This window comes from Somniosus microcephalus, chromosome 17 (assembly GCF_052327205.1).
Source record: "Somniosus microcephalus isolate GS21.2 chromosome 17, FLI_Smic_1.0, whole genome shotgun sequence".
In the NCBI taxonomy this organism is placed as follows: domain Eukaryota; kingdom Metazoa; phylum Chordata; class Chondrichthyes; order Squaliformes; family Somniosidae; genus Somniosus; species Somniosus microcephalus.
The window spans coordinates 56,608,622-56,633,351 of record NC_141003.1 but is presented as its reverse complement, the minus strand read 5'-3'; the positions used below and the strand labels follow the sequence as shown (position 1 = coordinate 56,633,351).

The 24,730-nt window shown below is 41.0% G+C and overlaps 1 protein-coding gene across 27 annotated transcripts in view; it reads right to left on the bottom strand.

The window, feature by feature from the left end:
- Positions 1-24,730, bottom strand: part of magi2a (membrane associated guanylate kinase, WW and PDZ domain containing 2a) — an 888,182-nt gene that overhangs the window by 492,277 nt on the left and 371,175 nt on the right. For 13 of the 27 annotated variants that reach the window (XR_015081568.1, XM_086010373.1, XM_086010375.1 and 10 more), the window contains one exon: positions 15,577-15,627. The exons of 12 other annotated variants lie outside the window; for them this stretch is intronic. Coding sequence is in view for 11 of the 15 variants with exons in the window: in XM_086010373.1 (XP_085866499.1) it covers positions 15,577-15,627 (51 nt within the window). In the remaining 4 variants the exon portion in view is untranslated. Of the gene's footprint in view, positions 1-15,576; positions 15,693-24,730 lie in introns of all 27 variants that reach the window. 2 more of the 27 variants (XM_086010391.1, XM_086010390.1) reach the window with 1 other exon arrangement.

Genomic DNA, 24,730 nt, shown 5'->3' with positions numbered 1-24,730 from the left:
TGGTGTCCTCCATCAACCACCACCACCACCACCATAACAGAATAACTAGTCAGGCATTTATCTCATTGCTGTTTGTGGGACCTTGTGTGGAAACTGGTTAACGGTTTGCACAATTATAGCCGTTTTGATATATATTAATGATGTGTTAGTGCTCTTTTTGATATATATAATGACCTGGACTTGGGCATAATTTCAAAGTTTGCAGATGACACAAAACTTGGAAATGTAGTACCTGTAAACAGTGAGGAGGACAGTAATAGACTTCAGGAGGGCATAAACATACTGGTAAAATGGGCAGACACATGACAGATCAAATTTAACGCAGAGAAGTGTGAAGTGATTCAATTTGGTAGGAAGAATGAGGAGAGGCAATATAAACTAAATGGTACAATTTATTTAAAGGGGGTGCAGGCAGAGAGAGACCTGGGGGAGTACTTACACAAGTCTTTAAAGGTGGTAGGACAAGTTGAGAAGGCTGTTAAAAATGCATATGGGATCCTTGGTTTTATAAATAGTCAGAGTACAAAAGCAAGGAAGTTATGCTAAATCTTTGTAAAACATTGGTTCGGCCCCAGCTGAAGTATTGTGGTCAATTTTGGGCACCACACTTTAGGAAGGATGTCAAGACCTTAGAGAGGGTGTAGAGGAGATTTACTAGAATGGTACCAGGGATGAAAAACTTCAGTTACGTGGAGAGGCTAGAGAAACTGGGGTTGTTCTCCTTAGAGCAGAGATCGTGAAGGAGAGATTTGATTGCGGTGTTCAAAATCTTGAAGGGTTTTGATAAGAGTAAATAAGGAGAAACTATTTCCAGTGGCAAAAGAGTCAGTAACCAGAAGACACAGATTTGAAGTAGTCGGCGAAAGAAGCAGAATCGACATGGGGGAAAAAAATTACGCAGTGAGTTGTTATGATCTGGAATGCACTGCCTGAAAGGGTGGTGGAAGCAGATTCAATAATAACTTTCTAAAGGGAATTGGATAAATATTTGAAAAGGAAAAAATTGCAGGTCTTTGGGGAACGAGCAGGGGAATTGGACTAATTGGATAGCTCTACCAAAGAGCTGGTGCAGGCACAATGGGCCGAATGGTCTCTTTCTGTGCTCTATGATAACAAGTGACTATGCTTCAAAGTAATTCATCATCTGAAGGGCTTTGAGACATCCTGACGATGTGAATGTTGCTATATAAATATAAGTTCTTTCTTGACACATTCTTCATGAAGGAAAACGGCAACCCCGAGAGAGCGGAGAGGCGGCGGACCTGCGAGGGAGCACCAGAGGCGGAGGTACTTAAGGAGCAGCCCAAGGCAGCGAGGCCCAGAGCCCCGAGAGAGCGGAGAGGCGGCGGACAAGCGAGGGAGCACCAGAGGCGGAGGTACTTAAGGAGCAGCCCGAGGCAGCGAGGCCCAGAGCCCCGAGAGAGCGGAGAGGCGGCAGACTTGCGAGGGAGCACCAGAGGCGGCTTACCAATCCAGGTTCCGGGAGAGGGAAGCAAAAAGTAATCGAAGTGTGACGTCACCAAGAAGCAGGTAAGTGATTGGTTGGTGAGTATTTTCTTTCTAAATTTTTCTAAACTTAAATTTTGTGGTTTCTAAGGTCTCTGTTGTGTAGCGGGGACTACTATTAAACAAGGGCCTTTGAGTATATCATTTAATTGAAGTGAAATTGGTGGGATTCATTTAATTTTAATTAATTAATTAAAGGGTAAGTCATGGCAGGACAGCCCAGCCCCGTAGTGTGCTCCTCCTGCTCTATGTGGGAAATCAGGGGCGCTTCCTGCGTCCCTGACGACCATGTGTGCGGGAAGTGTGTCCAGCTGCAGCTACTGACAGACCACATTGCGGCACTGCAGCTGCAGATGGATTCATTTTGGAGCATTCGCGATGCTGAGGACGTCGTGAATATCACATTTAGCGAGTTGGTCATACCGCAGGTAAAGGGTGTACAGGCAGGAAGGGAATGGGTGACCAGCAGGCAGAGTAAGAGGCGCAGGCAGGTAGTGCAGGAATCCCCTGTGGCCATCCCCCTCTCAAACAGATATACCACTTTGAATACTGTTGGGGGGGGGGGATGACTCATCAGGGGAAGGCAGCAGCCAACTTCCTGGCACCATGGGTGGCTCTGCTACACAGGCTGGGAGGAAAAAGAGTGGAAGAGCTATAGTGATAGGGGACTCAATTGTAAGGGGAATAGATAGGCGTTTTTGCAGCTGCAATCGAGACTCCAGGATGGTGTGTTGCCTTCCTGGTGCAAGGGTGAAGGACGTCTCGGAGCGGCTGCAGAACATTTTGGAGGGGGAGGGCGAACAGCCAGTTGTCGTGGTGCACATAGGCACCAACGATATAGGTAAAAAACAGGATGAGGTCCTAAAATCAGAATATAGGGAGTTAGGAGGTAAATTAAAAAATAGGACCTCAAAGGTAGTAATCTCAGGATTGCTACCAGTGCCACGTGCTAGTCAGAGTAGAAATAGGAGGATATTTCAAATGAATACGTGGCTAGAGGAATGGTGCAAGGGGGAGGGATTCAAATTCCTTGGACATTGGAACCGGTTCTGGGAGAGGTGGGACCAGTACAAATGGGACGGTTTGCACCTGGGCAGGGCCGGGACCGGTGTCCTAGGGGGAGTGTTTGCTAGTGCTGTTGGGGAGGGTTTAAACTAAAGTGGCAGGGGGTTGGGAACCTGAGCAAGGAGACAGAGGAAATAGAAACAAGGAAAAAAGCAAAAGACAGGAAGGAGAAAAACAAAATTAGAAGGCAAAGAACTCAACGGTTTAAATCAAACATGGTCACAGTAAATAATAATTCATAGGTCTGAGAGCGTTAAAAAAACAAGCCTGAAGGCTTTGTGTCTTAATGCAAGGAGCATTGGGAACAAGGTGGATGAATTAGCAGTGCAAATAGAGGTAAACGAAAATGATTTGATTCGGATTACAGAAACATGGCTCCAGGGTGGCCAAGGCTGGGAATTCAACATCCAGGGGTATTCAATATTTAGGAAGGATAGGCAAAAAAGAAAGGGAGGTGGGGTAGCATTGCTGGTTAAAGAGGGGATTAACACAATTGAAAGGAAGGATATTAACTCTGATGATGCGGAATCTGTATGGGTAGAACTGAGAAATATCAAGGGGCAGAAAACGTTAGTGGGAGTGGTATATAGACCTCCAAACAGTAATACGGAGGTTGGGGATGGCATTAAAAGGGAAATTAGAGAAGCATGCAGTAAGGGCACAGCAGTCATCATGGGTGACTTTAATTTACATATAGATTGGGCTAACCAAATTAGTAAAAATACTGTGGAGGAGGAATTCCTAGAATGTTTACGGGATGGTTTTCTGGAACAATATGTCGAGGAACCAACCAGAGATCAGGCCATCTTAGACTGGGTATTATGTAATGAGAGAGGATTAATTAGCAATCTTGTTGTTTGAGGCCCCTTGGGTCAGAGCGATCATAATATGATAGAATTCTTCATTAGGATGGAGAGTGAAGTAGTTGACTCGGAGACTAGGGTCCTGAATTTAAATAAAGGAAACTACGATGGTATGAGGCATGAATTGGGTACGATTGATTGGAGAATGTCACTCAAAGGGTTGACGGTGGATAGGCAATGGCAAACATTCAAAGACCGCATGGATGAACTACAGAAGTTGCTCATCCCAGTTTGGGATAATAAGAATAAAACAAAAAGGGTGACTCAACCGTGGCTAACAAGGGAAATTAGGGACAGCATAAGAGCCAAGGCGAGGGCATATAAATTGGCCAGAAAAAGCTGTAACCCTGAGGATTGGGAGCAGTTTAGGATTCAACAAAGGAGGACAAAGGGATTAATTAAGAAGGGGAAAATAGAATATGAAAGTAAGCTTGCAGGGAACATAAAAACTGACTCTAAGAGCTTTTATAGATATGTGAAGAAAAAAAGATTAGTGAAATCAAGTGTAGGTCCCTTGCAGTCAGAAGCAGGGGAAGTTATAATGGGGAACAAAGAAATGGCAGACCAATTAAATGCATATTTTGGTTCTGTCTTCACAAAGGACACAAATAACCTCCCAGAGATGTTGGAGAACATAGGGTCTGATGAGAGGGAGGGGCTGAAAGAAATCAGTATTTGTAGGGAAATTGACGGGATTGAAGGCCAATAAATCCTCAGGGCCTGATAATCTACATCCTAGGGTACTTAAGGAGGTGGCCCTAGAAATAGTAGATGCATTGCTGATCATCTTCCAAAATTTGCTGGAATCTGGAACTGTACCCATGGATTGGAGGGTAGCTAATGTTACCCCACTATTCAAAAAGGGTGGTAGAGAGAAAGCGGGGAATTACTTTCTGGTAAGCCTGACATCGGTAGTGGGGAAAATGCTAGAGTCCATTATAAAGGATGTAATAGCTGAGCACTTGGAAAACAGTGACAGGATCGGACAAAGTCAACATGGATTTACAAAAGGTAAACCGTGCTTGACTAATCTACTGGAATTTTTTGAGGATGTAACTGGGAAAATAGATAAGGGAGAACCAGTAGATGTGGTGTATTTGCACTTTCAAAAGGCTTTCGATAAGGTCCCGCATAAGAGATTAGCGTGTAAAGTTAAGGCACATGGGATTGGGGGCAAGGTATTGACTTGGATAGAGAACTGGTTGGCGGACAGAAAGCAGAGAGTAGGAATTAACGGGTCTTTTTCCGAGTGGCAGGCAGTGACTAGTGGGGTACCGCAGGGATCGGTCCTTGGACCCCAGCTATTCACAATATGCATTAATGATCTAGATAAGGGAACTAGATGTAATATCTCCAAGTTTGCAGACGACACAAAGCTGGGTGGGCGTGTGTGCTGCGAGGAGGATACCGAGGAACTCCAGGATGATTTGGACAGGTTGGGTGATTGGGCAGAAGCGTGGCAGATGCAATATAACGTGGATAAATGCGAGGTTATCCACTTTGGTGTCAAAAACAGAAAGGCAGACTATTATCTGAATGGCAATAGATTGGGAGAAGGGGAAGTGCAACGAGACCTGGGTGTCCTTGTGCACCAGTCGCTGAAGGTAAGCATGCAGGTGCAGCAGGCGGTGAAGAAGGCAAATGGTATGTTGGCCTTCATAGCGAAAGGGTTTGAGTACAGGAGCAAGGATGTCCTGCTGCAGTTGTACAGGGCCTTGGTGAGACCACACCTAGAGTACTGTGTGCAGTTTTGGTCGCCTTATCTGTGGAAGGATGTTCTTGCCATGGAAGGAGTTCAGCGAAGATTCACCAGGCTGATCCCTGGGATGGCAGGAATGACGTATGAGGAGAGATTAGGTCGATTGGTCTTATACTCGCTGGAGTTTAGAAGAATGAGAGGGGATCTCATCGAAACTTATAAAATTCTGACAGGTCTGGACAAACTAGATGCAGATAGAATGTTCCCGATGGTCGGAGAGTCCAGTACCAGGGGTCATAGTCTTAAGGATAAGGGGTAAGCCATTTAGGACAGAGATGAGGAAGAATTTCTTCACCCAGAGAGTGGTGAACCTGTGGAATTCTCTACCACAGAAGGCGGTTGAGGCCAAGTCTTTAAATATATTCAAGAAGGAGTTAGATATATTTCTTAGAGCTAAAGGTATCAAGGGATCTGGGGAGAAGGCAGGTACGGGGTACTGAGTTTGGATGATCAGCCATGATCACATCGAATGGCGGAGCGGGCTCGAGGGGCCGAATGGCCTACTCCTGCTCCTATCTTCTATGTTCCTTTGTGCTTACTCTGTGGACCTCCAAAGTATCTAATATGCAGGTCATGACTAGCCAAAGAACCATTTTAAAAATCACTTGATATCAGAGAGTTCTATGGCAGTTGTTGGGTTCCCTAGGATTCCCCCTTTTCTGGGCAGGAACATACGCTTTGGAACAATAGGCTATGCGTACCTCAATCAGAAAATTCTACTCACCAACCTGAGAAGCGAGATGACTCCAAGCGAGCCAGCGAATCCTACCACCATTCTCCAAGATCATTACCATTTCCCCCCTTGTCTAGAGCAGCAATAAATGCTGCCAGTTGGCATGTATGCGCCACTTCCCTTATTGTACATTTTACAACACGGTCTATAGTATATTTACATCAATCTGCTGTATGTCTCTCCTTGATACATTTTACATTGTTTTGTCTCTCAAGCACAGTTTACATGATAAATCTCTGAAGTACATCTCATGAGGGCTTGAAGTACTTGCATGCCACTGGATGCTATTTCATTGTGAGCTGATTGGGCTGCACGCATGCACACAAGTTATGCAACTGCATAATTTAGCTGTCAGCAAGAAACGCTGTACAATACATATTACTTAGCAGGTAGACGTTTTAAAAAGTTGCCTGTAAGCAATGTCATAGGAGATTAACTATTGGTAATTGATTTCCTAGTATCGCAATATCAAAAAAGTGCTTTAAATATAGAACTTTTTAATCACAGTATTTTCCCTCGATATTGAGGTTCAAGTGTATTTTCACACTAATAGTCTAATATTTAATATAATGGTGCTCATTATCTAATAAAAATTGACTATAAAAGTATTGCAGTCAAAAAAAAATTCAATAGCTATTAAACAAATAGCACAAACATTTATTCTAGCCTTACAGCATTTCTCTATTCTAGCAAAGTGCCATCACTTAAAATGAATTGTCTGTCCATGGTGGTTACATAAACAACTTACAAATATAGATCATGTTTAACGTAGAAAAATATCCTAAGGAGTGTCACCAAGAGGACGGGAGACGAGTTACAGAAAGTGAACAAAAATAGGTAGAAAAAGAAGGGGTAGAGGAGGCATTTGAAGGTGAGGATTGATGTAGCAAGTTGGAGGGATTCAGGAGCATGATGGACAAAGATTCTGCCGTCAGTGGTGGAGCGGAGAGAGGGAACAGTAGACCAGAGTGCCAAGAGTGGAGGGTGTGATTTGGAATGTAGGGCTGCAGGAGTTTGAGAAAGGTAGGATGGAGCCAAGTCATGGAACAGAAAGTAAACAAGCTTGAAGATTATGTAAATCAATGCACTAAGGGATGGGAAATCAGTGGAGGTTGACAGGGTGAGTGGTGAGCAATAAGCGAATGGAGCTAGTATGGATTAGTATGCAGAAGGTGGAGTTTTGGATCAGCTGAAGCTTATGTATGGTGGAGCCTGGGAGGCCAAGGAGGAGAGTGTTGGTGAAGTCAAGTTGCTGGTGACAAATGCATCATTGAAGGTTTTAGGGCAGTGGGAATGACATAAAAATGAGGGCACAGGGCACATGATGTTGCAGAGGTGGAAATGATTGGTCTTGGTGATGGACTGAATGCGGGGTTTAAAGCTCAACAAGCTGATTATATGTAGTGTTTACCTATCTAAATCTTTGTTAGCTTAAACTTGTAATTAATTTGTAATCAACTGGAAACAATTACACATTATAATATTTTGTTAACATCAAAGTTCATGTGTAAGGTCAGCAGTGCAGAAAATACTAATCATTTCATTTTCAGTGTTACTTCCAGTTCCACTGAAGATTTTTCTCCAGTATCTTACACATTGATGCATTATAAAAGACGTATTATCTATCACAATGTCATCTTTTTAAGGTGCAGTGAATGGAGCAGACACCTTTATAAAATCATGTATTGTATTCTGATGCCTAGGGGCCTAACTGGGGGCACAGTAAAACTATTAGGAGCCAATAAATAATATGGTTGTGCTGTAAAGATGAAAAATTGCTTTTCTGTCTATGATGTGAAATGGAACAAAATGATTTCTTTATTTATACAGGTTAAATGAAATCTCAGAACGTTATGAACAAAAAGCAAAATACTGCAGATGCTGGAAATGTGAAACAAAAACAGAAAACATTGGAGACACTTGGCAGGTCAGGCATCATCCATCAAAAAAGCACGAGCCAGCTGACGTTTCAGGTCTGAAGCCTTCCTTAGTTCTGAGGAAGCATTTATACCCAAAACATCAACTGAGTTGTGTTTTCTCGATGGATGCTGCCCAACCTGTTGAGTGTCCCACAATTTTCTGTCTCAGAATCTTATATTTAGTAGTGTACATGAATGTGTCTTGCCTTTAAAAAAAATAAATGCGGGTTTAAGCTACAGTAGTGGACATATTAAGACAATTAAACAAGTATGTAGTTGAAAGGTGAAATTAATGTAATTATGTCAAATGTATATTAAAAGGTTTTTTTGGTTTAAAGTAGTATTCCTCCTCCATATTTTCTGCCTTCACAGGCTACTTGCTATCATGTATTGCTTCCCAAGAGAACAGATTATGGGCTGGGCCCTGGATTTCGCTACAACTGCTATGCATAGTTCCTCTTGGGTTGCTGAGGTTATTGAAGTGACCAAAGCTTTAAAGTTAAACTTCGCTTCCTTCCCAAATCAGAAGAATACTTTGTTTCTGCATGGTACTCAATATAATGGCTCCACATAGAACTGACAAGTTTCACTCAACCGAGGCAACCTAGTATAAGTGACAGGTAGCTTGGGACCGTTTACACATAACCTTCTGGTTGGAAGTCAACCAGTCAATAGCTAAGGTGAGCTCTTGAGTTACTCCTTCCTGCTTAACAGCAATGAAAGAACTGTGATCATTTTTTGTCTTTCCACTATGAAGACACCGACAAAATAGTGAAGAAATTGCTCAATATAGTAATTTGCAATAGCTATGCCTTTGCATGAAAGCTGCTAGAGAATTAATGCTCGATAAACCAGGTGCTGATGGGTAGCCAGCGGGGTGCAGTTGGGACGAAACAATCTGCATTCTGCATTATTCACAGAAAATTGCACAACGCCTACACATCTGACAAGATTATAATGATCAAACAGTAGATTAAAAAGCACAATGTATTAAGCTTCAAAATTGAAGTGTAAATACAGATAAAAATGGTTTTATTGAAAGTTTTTTTTTAAATCTGCAAATATGGCCTTGCATCATTTCTTAACACCCATGTTTTTCCCCATTTGTTAGGTACACTTTAGATTGAGAATACAGCATCAAATAATTGTGCTCGAAATGAAAGTCTCATCATTTTCATAAATACACACACGTAACATAATATATAAAACATGTAAATATATATATAAATATCTAGACAAAAAAGATCTCTAACTATCTCAAGTAGAACTTTTGTTCTTAATTCATATTATGCTATCTGCGTGAAATTAGATAATAAAATATTCCATCAAAAGCACTATTTGTACAAGCACTGCAGCCAGCACTTTTGTCTTTACAATGGGGTCACAATACAATTCCTGGTGCATGGAGTAAAGAGTTTTTTTTAAATCCTCAGTTCTTATTACATAGCCTTTTGGGAAACTGCCTCCATCACCATGTAAAAATCCTGGTATAACTGCACTGACAATTTATAACTAGTTGGGCATGTTTGTGGCACAGCTTGGTCAGGAAGCGAAATGAAGGACACAGCAAGACATGCAGTATCTATCAGCACTCTCTCATGTTATGATAAAGACCTTATTTCAAAGTAAAACCTCTGAATACTAAATGTGCAGGCTGAAATTCAAATGAGGCTGGGGTAAATGCCTAATGTGAAACTGTTACAGGTTGCTGCAAGGTAAAAAAGAAACGGAAACCATGCATGTGCCATTGATTTAATGACATGTAAACTGAATAAGGACAGGGGTGATTAAATTCTGGTAAGCAGATTGAATTCAGATCACCTTGATCTGGAATCAAGCTATTCTGTTGTGGTGCAATGGTGTAAACAGCTATAAAGCATCAAATACTGCAAAGTTCTGAATAAAAGCAGAAGTTTCAAAATTTATATTGTAGAACTGCTTCAAGAAGTTAATACCACTACATTGTCTGAGAAAGCTGGTGCTGTGGAAACTCCCCATTTATATAGCTGGGCAGATTCCACAGCCCTGGAAAAACATAGCAGCAGGTATCAATAATTCCGAGCAGAGAGCAGTGTTAATATCACTATCATGTTATTTCTGGCTACCATACTTTCCCCAGTAGGTAGGGAAGGTGTGCACCTGCCAGCAAGCACAAAACTGCACCACTGAACCGTATGGGCTAGACTGTCAAGAGGCCAGAAAGCGTGAGGGTGTTAATAGTTTGGGCTTTATTCTAAGATTTTAATTTTGGCTTCATTTTGGAATTCTCTTCCCCAGAGAGCTGTGGAGGCTGGGTCATTGAATATATTTAAGGTGGGGAAGGACAGATTTTTGAAAGGTAAGGGAGTCAAGGGTTATGGGGAGCGGACAGGGAAGTGGAGTTGAGGCCAAGATCGGATCAGTCATGATCTTATTGAATGGCGGAGCAGGCTCGAGGGGCCAAATGGCCTACTCCTGCTCCTATTTCTTATATTCTTATGTTCACAACAAAAAGCAAACCAAGTCTCCTAAGAACTAAGACCTGTGTCATTATATCCCATCACAAATAGGATGCCAAAAATTAACAATTACTTTTACAGTGATATTGCTCACAGAACATCATATAGGTTGGCCATGACATTCTCCTGTCTTCTCCGAAAGCCAATAAATACCACACCATCGGACCATTGCGCATAGGCCAATATTAATTTAAACATTTATTTATTAAGTAATATACTACACAGAAACTGTAAGACATAACAATAAACTAAAAGTATATTTAAAACAATAAAGATAGAATCAGTCAATAACCAGCTAAAATACCCTTTTCAAATTGTACTTCTTACATAGATTGTTACGTGAAAAGGCTTTTGGATGAAACAGTCACAGATCTTCGTTATACAACGGTGTATGATAATGACGTGATTCACTGCCAATTGTATAGAAACCAGATGCAAATTCAGAATTGAACTAAAGTTACATAGGAACATGAGTAGGCCGTTCAGCCCCTCGAGACTGTTCCACCATTCTATTAGTTCATGGCTGATCTGTCCCTCAACTCCATTTATTCAACAAAGGTCAAAACTAAAGGAAAACGAAATGGGTGCCCAGGAACCCTCTTCCCACCTCATTGTAATGCTGGGTGAAAGCCCCCAAAAAATTGGTGCAGAGACTTTAGGACTACTGGATAGGCCGCTCTGGAATCAATGGGCGGAGTGTGCGCGGCGCATGTTCCACTCATACGTACCGCAACATTGCATTGGGGTCCAATGTACGAGCCCGATTACTACATTGAAAGTAGGTTCCTGTCTGATACAGCGCCCAGGCTGTCCATGTGAAGGCTCCAATTAAAATGGCGACAGCCAGATGGGAATTGGAACAAGGCAGAAAGTAGTGTACTGCCATTTACGACCCCATTGTCACTGGCTGGTAGCTGCACAAATCAGCCCCAATGATTCCCCCAGTCTGTAATCTTGCACATGCCGACATCTCAAAACAGACTGGATAATCTTTTGTAGAAATAATTTTTGAATACATACAAAAACATGAATCAGCAAAACCATCCAGGCCTACTGATTCATCCAAGTATTGGTGGATTTAGTCAATTATGTGTATTAGCCACCCCTTTGTCACAGAGACAAAATTACTCTTTAAAGATACAGCTCCTTGAAACTATCTTTAAGTTGTATTTATCCTCTCTGAAGTCATACAAAAATGTATATAATACTGAAATCTCTGCTCGTTTTCAGAGGAATTGATGACAATTACCTCATTCCCCGAGTCTCAGAACCTCCAGAGGCAATACAGCCAGAGTTTTTACTTGGCTTCAAAAGTGGGCATACAGTTGGCCACTCAGGAGCACATAACTTCATAAATTAAAAATGAAATCATGTTACAGTACAATATAGTTCCTCAGTTTGGTTGTCATTCAGAATAACATTAGCTTCAATTCAAAATAAACTATGATTGCTGTTCCTTATCTGTCATGTTTTTAACACATTGCTATGTGTAAGGACAAGCAGAAAGAACAAAACACCATTTTTCTTTGGCTTCAGTGCATCATTGTGTATTCAATCCTGCACTGCTCCAACTGCGATAAATTATTATCCTGAAGTCAATAATGTTTATTGCTAATCTGGCAGTTAGTCACTTTATGATGGCACATTGTGGGAAAGGAAATTACTGAGTGTTTAGAGCCATAGTGAACAAGCAAAATGTTGTACATAATCTCTATCTTGATATAAATACAGATAACTTACGAAAGTACTTGTACTATTATTCAAGTTTGGAGGGAATTTTGAATAAAAGTCCTAAATTTAAAATGATTTACCAACTGGTTCTACTTAAATACAATAGCAGGGATATCTGGTAAAGAAATAGCATCTGGCATTTAAATAGCATCTTTCATATTCCCAGGACATCCCAAAGTGCTTCACAGCCAACATAGTCGGCACTGATTTTGTAGACAAACGTAGTAGGCAATAATTCAGATTAATGATTAGCTAGTCTGTTTTGGTGGTGTTGGTTGAGGGTGGAATTCTGGCTGCCCATTGGGAAAACCCCCTGTTCTTCTTTAAACACTGCCATGGGATCTTTTATGTCCATCTGGACAAGTCGCCAGGGCATCAGTTCAATGATCAGTCTGAAAGATGGCACCTCTGACAATGCAGTACTGCACTGAAGTGTCAGCACAGATTATGTACTGAAGTACTGGAGTGGGACTTGAATTCAAAATTGTCTGACTCAGAGGCAACAATGCTACCAATGAGCCAAGCTGACACTTAAAAGACATTTAAAGAACAAGTGTAAATAAGGAAAGATTAAACCAATTAAAGGAAGGAAATCTACCCATTTTCAGGCAGTCTTCAGGTGGTTTGGAAAGTAAATTCTGCCAAAAATGCACCTCTGAAAACAATTTCCCTTCAGTGGCCCCACTGTAACGCTGATCTGCCCACCGGAGGTATGGCCTACTGCATTTAAACAAAGCAGGGAGAAACATGGCCAAGTGCTCACCCCAAGGTTTCCCTGCGCTTATGGCCACTTTCTGCTACTGCAAAGCACTGCTTCTATACTGCAACACTGCATTAAGCCTGCAACTTCTATGTATTTCTATGCATTGCCAACTTCTTCACTAAAATGTGTGCTCTCCACCTGCATGACACAATGAAGCTCTTCAAGATCCTTTGCCTTGTTTTCACACAACCATTCAGCTAATCTGTAATACCTCTAATATCCTCTCTGTGAGAGAAGAGTTATAAACATAAACCATTATCAGTAGAGCACACGTGGAAATTTTTAGGGCTACTTAACAGATACTTTGTTTTAGTGTTTCCAAAAGAAGGATGTTGGGGGAGGAAGTAAATCCTGAATTAGTAAAAAGTTAGGTCCCGACTCAACTAATTTGTCTTGTTCTTTCCTTTTATTTATTATATTACACATCTTTCTATAATTCTCTTGCTTTTTTAGAATGATGTGCTATATTGCTTCTGTATCACAGTGCTCTTTTTCCTGCAGGGATTCACTGCAGTGCTTTTGTTTCTTGCTGGGATTTGACCAGTATTTCATTTCTATCTAGTAGGGATTTCTTAGCTTGTTCACGAAACACAATTTCTCACTTATGTATTCTACAATGATTTGCTGATTTCTTGCAATGAGTTGCCATGGAGCCTCCCCCCCCCGCCGTGACAGGTGCTCTTCTTTCTCACTGGGATTTGACGCCTTGCTTATGATGCTGTATATTCTTAGTATAATGCCGTCATTTTTTGTAGCAGTTTGTGAAGATAGTCCCATTTTGTGCACAGTCATTCCTCACACCAATTTACTGTGACACTACTGGCTTGCTAGGTACCTGCAGTAATTTGCCATGGCAGCAAGATCCTGTAATTTTTTGCATCAACGCCATTTGACACTCAGCTTCTTGATGCAATCACTTCTCACCAGGTCTCTGCAAACTCATTTCCTGCAAGGACTCGCTGTGATGTGCTCATTTTCCTTGTTTTCTTTTACAGTGGTGTGACAAGTGGCGTGATTTTCTGCTGCTCTTTCATTTCTTGTTAAAATTTGCTATGGCATATTCAGTTCCGACAGAACTTAATTGCAATATTTAAGGATATTGCTTTTCACACTGAACTGCAGTGATGGTCTTGTTTTGCAGTAAACATTACCTGCAAGGTTCTCATTTTGCTATGGTAGATTTCCTCGCAGCGATTCACCATACAATGTAATTTCTCACATTGATGATTGTCCACCATAGAACTTTCTACAATTATCAGCCGCTATGACCACAACAGTCCTATTTCTCACAATGATTGACATTCATATTCTGATTTCTCATAGTAATTTTCAACCATATTCTAATTTGTCTGTGATTCACTGCCACGCTGATTTCTCAATGGTTCTCCACCATAGCCTAAAAAAAGTAATTCATTTTACAAACCATTTTAAGACATTTCAATGACATTTGGCACTATGTCTTTATTTTCTTTCTTTATTCCACATATTTTGTAGGCCCCAAGAAGCCAGAGGGTCTCTGCCCAATGTTAGACCTCACAGTTTTGAACAAGTTCCAAATGAAAGGTTCAAGATGGTCACACTGCCTCAGATTATTGCTCATAAGATTAGCTGGCTGTCATAAATTCAAAAGATGCCTACTTTCATATTACCACACAGGACTGTCATTCCAAGTTTCTTAGCTTTGTGGCTGAAAATTAAGTGTGCCAACATCAATGCAGCCCCCTCCAATACCAGTACAGGAGGAAGCTTCTGGTGCGGCCCTGCTAGGCATTGGATATGCAAGCAAAATGACCCCTGAAGCAGATCTTTCAAGAACTCCAGTTTTGCTGAGGCAAGTGCCACTTTAGTCCTCAAAGACTCCATCGGTACAGTCCCAGCCACAAATTTCACAACCTCTTTGTACTAGGTAGAGGGGCACCCAGCAATGAACGTTCTTCTCACCCCTCTAAACCTCCCCCAAGGTGCTCGTTCTAAATGAGTGCTTAGGAACTGGAGTGTTCCTTAGTCACTCCAGTCATAATATAGGGTATATCTCTAATTTAACTAAATTGTGCAGTCTATGAGTTTTGGGCACATAATGTGCACAGACTCCCAGCATGCTACATGCTGGCGAGCTGCATTGGAGAACACTGAGAATATTTAGTTCATCGTAGGCTCTAGGTCTCCGTGCTTGATAAATATAGGGAGCCAACACATGATGTACTTCAGTGTAATGGTGAAATTATCAGTCTCGGCATATCATTAGGTGTATCCCTTAATGCTTGAAATTGTGTTAATAAATGCATTTGTTATGGTTGAATAGCATGATTATAACACAATGATTATATTAATAAATACAACTATATAATCAGAGCAGAAAGGCATGTTTACAAATTCTATTCTCATGTCAGCCCAGATCTGGATATTTCCATATATTTCCACACAATATTACATTTTAGAAGACTGAATTTATGAATAATTTTCTGATGTAGTCTCCTAAAATATCAGTACAATGACAGATATTTTGGATCATTAAAAGTAAACTTCCAATTCCAACTCCAAGTATTATGCTCCTCCCACGGCTCGTTGAGAAGTAGCAGAGCCACATAGACCAGAAAATTCACAGCTTTGATTGCTACTGAGTGAGCTGAGTAAGAGAAGGGGAAAATCAGCCTGGGTTTGCACTTCTGATCGTTATCCAATGGCCACTGTTGGAAGCGTGTTTGCATAGCTGTCCAGTGATGACAGGGGATGACTCACGTGCGATGTCCCCACATTGAATAGTCTGCTGACATTCTCGGTCTGGATTATCTGATGATGAAGAACAGCCAGGTGATTGGTTTTTGGGGTGAAGTTCCACAGATGCCAATCAATGCCTTCACATGAGATAGAAAGGAGGGGAGAACATTGACAGGAAAAAAATAAGCAGAAAACTTCAATTTCCACATTTCATCCTGTTTATTTTATTTCAATTTTTTTTAATTCATATATTACTGGCTCTAGCTCTTAACCACTACAAATGAAATTTAAGTAGTACAGGTTAAGTGTTTGAATGCTATAACATTAAATGAAGCCCCAGATCTTGGTGCATTTGATAAATAAGCATTTGGCAAGTGCCACAATGAGAGTGCAATCATCCATAGAATTCCATTGTATAAAATCACTTCCCATTATACAAAATTCCTGATCCAGGCATAACTGCTGTTACCGTGATCCAAGCACAACATTTTTCTCGATATTATTTTCATTATTAAGTTGGGGTGACAACCCAATTGGTCTTGACCTGGATAATCAGGTTTAATGGGTGACCACCGTTAATTTTCATTACGGAAATCTAGGAACTTTATTTCCTATTGCTGCATTTGTAAAAATACGGCAAGCGTGACCCCACTGGTGCATGGGTGCATGTCCAATCCCTCCTCCCTGTCAAAACCCACACCACTAACAACCCATCTTGTCCATTTTTAAACTGGACAAAAAGTGGCAACTCTATATTCAGTTCACTGAAAAGCATCAGTCCAGAATACAAGTCATCTTCTGCACACTAGCTTAACACCATATTTCATTTTTACATTTATATCCAGTTGTAATATAATTGCTAGAGGCACAAATACCGCAAAGTGATTTTGTAAAAAATAACTTGTGTACAACAACCCTAATTCAAGGAGAAACATTTGACATACTGAATATTCTATTCATTAGGATTCAAAAGTAGTTTTACACCGTAATTCAGATCTCAAAGTAATATTTTACTGGCAAATGCTAGAATATAGATTGCTTCAGACCTGACCATGAAAATATAAAAAGGCTGAGTAAGCTCTTGGGCTGTTATTAAAATAATATTTTGTCATTGTTCACTTAGCCAAAAAGAGCTGGATACTGTACTATCAAGCGCAATATTGAACAGCTAATGCACTGTAGAAAGCTTTGAGATCAAGACTATATTGCATTTTTTAGACTAATGGCTGAATTTGTATAGTAATCTGTAGTGTGTGGATGAATTCCACGTCTATGATGTTATGCTACACTCTGTAATTTGATAACCTTGCACTTCAATTGGAAAATCTTCAATAAAAATTGATTTCAAAAGAGACTATAAAACACATGTTCATAAGATGGTTTTCTTTTTATGTCAAACAGAATATCATCATATACATGACACAAATAGAAAATAAAAGCCACTTAAATACAGAACATGAGAATTAAATGTCCCAATATTAACCCTCTAACCACAACAGATGAGTTTGCTTCTTCACTACCTCTAAAACAGGATTTCAGGCAATAACAATCTTTAAAAAATATTCCTATTTCAAGTGTGAGGAAGATGAAAGTATAAAAATTAACTTTTAAGTGGAACAAAGGTTAGGAAAGATAGGATAGGTCATATTAAATAAAATAATATAGCACAATGCTCTGTTTTTAGTGAAATAGTGCTCGATTCACTGCTGTTGTCCTATCTTTCTATATATCCATCCTAATTACATCAGATTCTAACCGCTGCCTTTAACTGTGTTACTTGGACTAAAGCAAAACATATTTTTTTTATTTTCTGTTTTCTTACTCTTAAGAGTGCCAAATCGCAGTACCTCACTGCATAAGAGTAATTACAGAAATAGAAACATAGAAGATAGGAGCAGGAGTAGGCCATTCAGCCCTTCGAGCCTGCTCCACCATTCAATGAGATCATGGCTGATCATCCAAATTCAGTACCCTGTCCCTGCCTTCTCCCCATATCCCTTGATCCCTTTAGCCTTAAGAAATATATCCAACTCCTTTTTGAATATATTTAATGAACTGGCCTCCACCGCCCTCTGTGGCAGAGAATTCCACAGGTTCACCACTCTCTGGGTGAAGAAATTCCTCCTCATTTCAGTCCTAAATGGCTTACCCCTTATCCTTAGAATATGACCCCTGGTTCTGGACTCCCCAGCCATCATAAACATCCTTCCTGCATCTAGTCTGTCCAGGCCTGACAGAATTTTATAGGTTTCGATGAGATCCCCTCTCAATCTTCTAAACTCCAGTGAGTATAAGCCCAATCGACACAATCTCTCCTCATACGTCATTCCTGCCATCCCAGGTATCAGCCTGGTGAATCTTCGCTGTACTCCTTCCATGGCAAGAACGTCCTTCCTCAGGTAAGGCGACCAAAACTGCACACAATACTCAAGGTGCGGCCTCACCAAGGACCTGTACAGCTGTAGCAAGACATCCTTGTTCCTGTACTCGAACCCTCTTGCTACGAAGGCCAACATACCATTTGCCTTCTTAACCACCTGCATGCTTACCTTCAGCGACTGGTGCACAAGAACACCCAGGTCTCTTTGCACTTCCCCTTCTCCCAATCTATTGCCATTCAAATAATAATCTGCCTTCCTGTTTTTGCCACCAAAGTGGATAACCTCACATTTATCCACATTATAGTGCATTTGCCATGTTTCTGCCCAATCACCCAATCTGTCCAAATCGTAGTGGAGTTTCTCGACATCCTCCTCACAGCTTACCCTCCCACCCAGCTTTGTGTCATCTGCAAATTTGGAGATATTACATCCAATTCCCTCGTCCAGATCATTAATATATATTGTGAACAGCTGGGGTCCTAGGACCGATCCTTGCGGTACCCCACTAGTCACTGCCTGCGACTTTGAAAACGACCCGTTTATTCCAACTCTCTGCCTTCTGTCCGCCAACCAGTTCTCTATCCAAGTCAATACCTTGCCCCCAATCCCATGTGCCTTAATTTTGCACGCTAATCTCTTATGTGGGACCTTATCGAAAGCCTTCTGAAAGTCCAAATACACCACATCCACTGGTTCTCCCTTATCTATTTTACCAGTTACATCCTCAAAAAATTCCAGTAGATTAGTCAAGCACGATTTACCTTTTGTAAATCCATGTTGACTTTGTCCGATCCTGTCACTGCTTACCAAGTGCTCTGCTATTACATCTCTTAGAATAGATTCTAGTATTTTCCCCACTACCGATGTCAGGCTTACCGGTCTATAATTCCCCACTTTTTCTCTACCACCTTTTTTGAATAGTGGGGTAACATTAGCTATCCTCCAATCCATGGGTACTGTTCCAGAGTCTATCGAGTTCTGGAAGATGACCAGCAATGCATCTACTATTTCTAGGGCCACTTCCTTAAGTACCCTGGGATGTAGATTATCAGGCCCTGGGGATTTATCGGCCTTCAGTCCCATCAATTTTCCTAACACCATTTCCCTACAAATACTGATTTCTTTCAGTTCCACCCTTTCATCAGGCCCTATGTTCCCCGGCATCTCTGGGAGGTTATTTGTGTCCTCCTTTGTGAAGACAGAACCAAAGTATGAATTTAGTTGGTCTGCCATTTCTTTGTTTCCCATTATAAATTCCCCTCATTCTGACTGCAAGGGACCTACGCTTGACTTCACCAATCTTTTTCTCTTCACAATCTTTTTCTCTTCACATATCTATAAAAGCTTTTACAGTCAGTTTTTATGTTCCCTGCAAGCTTACTCTCATATTCTATTTTCCCTTTCTTAATTAATCCCTTTGTCCTCCTTTGTTGAATCCTAAACTGCTCCCAATCCTCAGGATTATTGCTTTTTCTGGCCAATTTATATGTCCTCTCCTTATATTTCCTGGCTTGCGGGTAAATATTATGACTCTGAGAAGAATCTAGATCCCAAATTATTGTAATGTTGGACTTTTACAGCATTAACCACTCAATGTCAGAAATAGCATGGCCAATTTTGGAATTAAGTTCCCTTTAACTCTGCTCTAACAATGTGCCTTTGTATCATATCCACAAATTTGAAAAGCCACCTAATGACTGCAGGCTGATTAGTAAAATACCACTTTATTAACCTCACAAAAATGGTTATTTCTGTTGAACAGTTGCTGATATAATAATCAAAGAGGCTGGGTTTTTCTCTGCTCCCTTTTGGTTTCTCTAGGTTACACACCAGGGCCTAGAGTTTCGCCTAGTTTGCGCTGGTTTTATCAGCGCAATCCAGCTGAAATCGGCCAAACCAGCGCAGCAGATCGCAGAATTTTAAACAAAAGTTACGTCAAGCGTAAATCGAGTTTCCGTGATCTTTAACGCTGGATTAAAAAACATTACGCTGGAAGCCCACAAAACTGGTCACACCCCCCAGATCAAAATAATGAGGATGGCGAGTTTCTGCTGATTGCGCCGTTTGCGGCCATTCGAGGAGGCTCTTCAAATTGGGGATTTTTTTTTTTTTTTTTTATCCCCACAGGCACTAGACGGCACATTTTAAATGTTTTTACATATTATAAATATTTAATTTACTAAGAAACTGACTAGTGTACATCAATGAAACTAGTAATGGTTCAATATAGTTTTTTTAAAGTAATTTCCAGCGATTTAAAATCAGGTTACTCACAGGTGGAGGAGAGACACTTATTAAAATGCTTATTTTTATGATAAACCCAGTTTCAGCTACATTAATAAAATTGCACCAGGATACCACTCTTAAATACATCAATAGATATATTTTTTAAAAGGTACATTCTATTACACTGGTTCATTGAAGATTTTACGTTTGTGATGATTGAAATGAGTTTGGGCAGATTAACTTCACTTCAGTGAACCAGCTCAATTTCAAGTGCAATTTGCGCCCAGTTTCCCGACTGCGCCCAAAGCAGAAACTCTACCCCATTTCTTTTTAGACAGCCACCTGAAAATTGCCCTCTAGCTGGTCACTAGGAAGGTGTCTTAAATTTTTAACTTTCCTTATGGAGAAACACTAGGCTTCCTTTTGGTGCCTCACCTGTGAACAAGGACAGAATCAGAAACTCTCCTGTAGGAGAGGCGAGGGGGGGGGGGGGGGGGGAGCGAAAATTGGAGCAATGAACCTGTGTACTATTACTGATTGACATAGTGCTTTGGAGCACCAACATACTTGCTGTTCATGCCATCTGTATTAGCAGTGTACAAATATTTATTGCAATTCACCAATTGGCAATCAAAGCATCTAGCTCAATAAAACGTTGCCATATCACCCCCAGTGACTCACCGGCTTCAAGCAAACCATAAAGAACAGGAATACCCCAGGTTTGATCGTTGGCCTGAGCTAAATTCGTTGATCTCATCCAGTCAATAATTGGCATGCCACAATTGGCCTCAATACCATTTAGGTAAGGAGGGAAATCATCCTTAGCTCACATCCCTATCTAAGCTCAAATATGAAGAATCAGAGAGCACATAGGATTTCATGGAATCTACAACACAGAAACAGGCCATTCAGCCCAACTGGTCCATAGCAGCGTTTATACTCCAACTGCGCCTCCTCCCACTCTAACTGCCTCTTCCCACCCTTCCCCCATCCCTCTGTTCCCTTCTCCTTCGTGTATGCATCAAGCCTCCTCTTAAATGCATCAATGCAATCTGCTTCAGGTGGCAGCGAGCTCCATACACTCATCACTCTCTGAGGACCATTTGTGCCATTGGAACATAACCCAGCAAGGACAATTCACTTAGGAGATGAGAAGGTAAAAGGAGAAAACCGGCAGAAAGAGAGAGAAAAAAAACATTGCCGCATCATTGTATTAGAAGTGTGCTACAAGATCAATAAAAGATCTGCTGTGTTTTCAAAATAATTAACTACACCTAAAGAGTGTATGTATATAAATGTTATGGCTCATAAACGTGTTGCTTGGTTAATGAATTAGTCGTATATTTGATTTAATGCTTCCATTAACTTTATTATTGACAAGACATGGAACATCAATTTTATTGATAGGAAAACTCACTTATATTGGAAAATTACCCTTGAGATTTTATCAGTATATCTGAATCTCCTTTGCAGATTTTCACTGAGCATGCTCAGGAACCAAACTAAAACAGCAGCAAACACCATCTCGGGGAAGTACCAGCAGCTTTGAGGAACACCTGAAGGAGCTGAAGCCAGCAGCCAACAACATCTCAGTAAGAACACCCAGTGAAGTAGCAGTGAGCATTTCTGCCTCAAGTGAAGCAAGAGCAGATGCTGCCACCTCAAAGAGGGCATTGATAAGATAAAGAAACCACAAGCTAAATTAGAGGAACAAAGGGGAGAGAATTCATCTGACCGCGAGAGAAGGACTGAAAAGAGCAGCTGCAATGATAAGTAATGCCTCAAAATGAGGCTGGAGCAAGGAGCAAAATCCAATGCCTCAAGAAGGGAATTAGAAAGAGCAACAACTTCTGCGTTAGAAAGGACATCTAAGACAATTTGATATCCCAGTGTATTTACAGAATAGAATCTTGCAGCACAGAAGGAAGCCATTCGGCCCATCGGCTTGTGCCGGCCCCACAACCTTGCAAATTAGTCCTCTTCAAGTACATGTCCAAATGCCTTTTGAAAGTTCCTATGACATCTGATTCCACCACCCTTTCAGGTAGTGTGTTCCAGATCTTAACAACCCTCTATGTGAAATGTTTTTTTCCTCATTTACCCTCTAGTTCTTTTGCCAATTATTTTAAATCTATGACTTCTGGTTACCGACTCACTTGCCAGAGGAAACAGTTTATCCCTACTTGCTCTATCAAAGCCCCTCATAATTTTGAATATCTCCAATAGCTCTCCCTTTAAACTTCTCTGCTGTAAGGAGAACAATCCCAGCTTCTCCAATCTCTCCCCATAACTGAACTTTCTCATCCATGATATCATCATGGTAAACTCCTCTGTACTAAAGTGTGGTGCCCAGAATTATACACAATAATCCAGCTGAGGCCTAACCAGTGATTTGTAAAGGTTTAGCTTGACTTCCTTGTTTTTGTATTCAATGCCCCTATTTACAAAGCCAAGTATCCCATACACTTTCTTAACTGTCTTATCAACTTCCCTGTCATCTTCAAAGATTTGTGAATGGGCCAGAAATTAGGATCGGGTGCTTGCCGCGCATGCAAGCCCCCGATGTGCACTCACCCGGCGCGCCGACATCTGAAGCCTGGGCCTGCTTGGAATTCCTGTCACTGGCCCGGTTCAGATGTCGGCGCGATGTGCTTGCCTGATCCAGCGGCGTAGTTAGTGCGACGTGCCGGCTGGGATCAGGTGAGCACTCTGCAGCCAATCAGGGGAGGGGAAACTTCATTCATGAGTTTGATAGTAAAGACTGTCAAACTCATGAAAAGTACGGGCGTCCAAAAGACTAGTTTAACTTTAAATAAAAAAATTTAAAAATCCCAATAATTAAATAAACTGTAAATAACTTTAAAAAACTATTTTAAACAATTAATAAAATTTTTGAAAAAAATAATTTTTTAAGAAATCGGGTCTAAAAATAAACTTACCTTCCTGTAAAGTCCTTAAAAACAATGAAGCTGTAGAAAAAATGTAATAATTTTAAATAATAGACCAGTTACCTTCAAGAATCCACTCCTTACGCCTCCTTTTTATATGTGTAAAAAGTTCAGGCCCTTGCACACGGGCAAACCTGTCAAAAAGAAGGAAGTTCAACGCGTGCGCGCCGAGTCCTGCGCGCACGCGTTGGACCTCTGAACCCCTTGGAGGAAATGCCAGTTTCCCGCGCATGCACTGTGCATGCTGAAATCCGGCACTTCCAACAGGCCCACGCGTGAGTACCCCGTCCGTACTCACGCGTTGGGACCGGAATTACTGGCCCATTATGTACCCCCAGGTCCTTCTGCTCTTGCACCCCCTCAAAATAGTCCCCTTTAGATTATATACTGCCCCTCCACATTGTTCCTCCCAATGTGCATCACTTCACGCTTATCCACAATAAATTACATCTGCCATGTGTCTGGCCATTTCACCAGTATGTCTATGTCCTCCTGAAGTCTGCTATTATACTGCTCACTATTTACTACGTTGCCAAGTTTTGTATCATCCGCAAAATTCAAAATTGTACTCAAGTCCGGGTCATTTAAATAACAAAAACAGCAATGTATTTATAAGTCAAATCATCCGAAGATTTCAAATTGTCATGCTACGTGACATCTAGTAAATATACAAGAATGCAAGGAGAAAAGGCCATTTACTTGTCCCTGCTTACTCCAACATTAAGCTTACTTCACCTATTTTTTTTCATCTTTTTTCATGGTCCAAATCACTATCGCTTCATTCTTTGTTGAATCACAAATTGATCTAACTCCTTTCTGAATAAAGAGTCAGTATTCATTGCATGTGGTGATAGCCCAACAGTAAACAACTCCAGGCACAAAGACATTTTTCCTCCAATTTAGCTTGTGGTTTCTTTATTTTATCACATCCTCTAGATTTACATAATATCTCTGTGTATCTACGTTAATTTTCTCCATTATTTTGAAAACTTGGTCTTGCTTCCAATGAAAGATGCTTCAGCTTTCTTATTCTCTCTTCACAAGTTAATGATCTAAAATTCAGAATCATTTTTGTTGCCCTTCTCTGAACCCATTTCAGTAGTTCTGGATCTTTTTTGTAGTGCAGTTACCACAACTGGGCACAATGACACTTTTATGGTTTCACTAGTGCAGGGTGACCAAGCTTTTGAAGCTCAAGAGCTGGAAAAAGAAAATTGTATCTGACAAAGAGCGCCAGCCCCTTTTACATTACAGCTTGGAAAATGCCCAATGCATTATCTACTTTTGAATATAAAATCATCTTGCCCTTGAAGCACAATAACATCCCCAGGTTTTATTCACTAATGTGTTTCCTTCTGCTCTCTGGGTGTCTCTGCCCGCTAGCACTCAGCCTGTGATCCCTGTGCTTCAGACAATACAAGTTCAGCTTTTCAAGTTCTGGCCTGACTTTTAAAGTCCTGTTCTCACTCTAGTTCTTGTCATAAAATTCCAGCGCTGCTCCCCACTGAGCACTGAATCCATTTCTTTAAAAATGCTGCTTTGACAAAAATGTACATGCCGCTTCCTGACTGCAGCATGCACGAGTGCTGTGGCTGCCCAGAGAGCTGCAATGCCATCAGT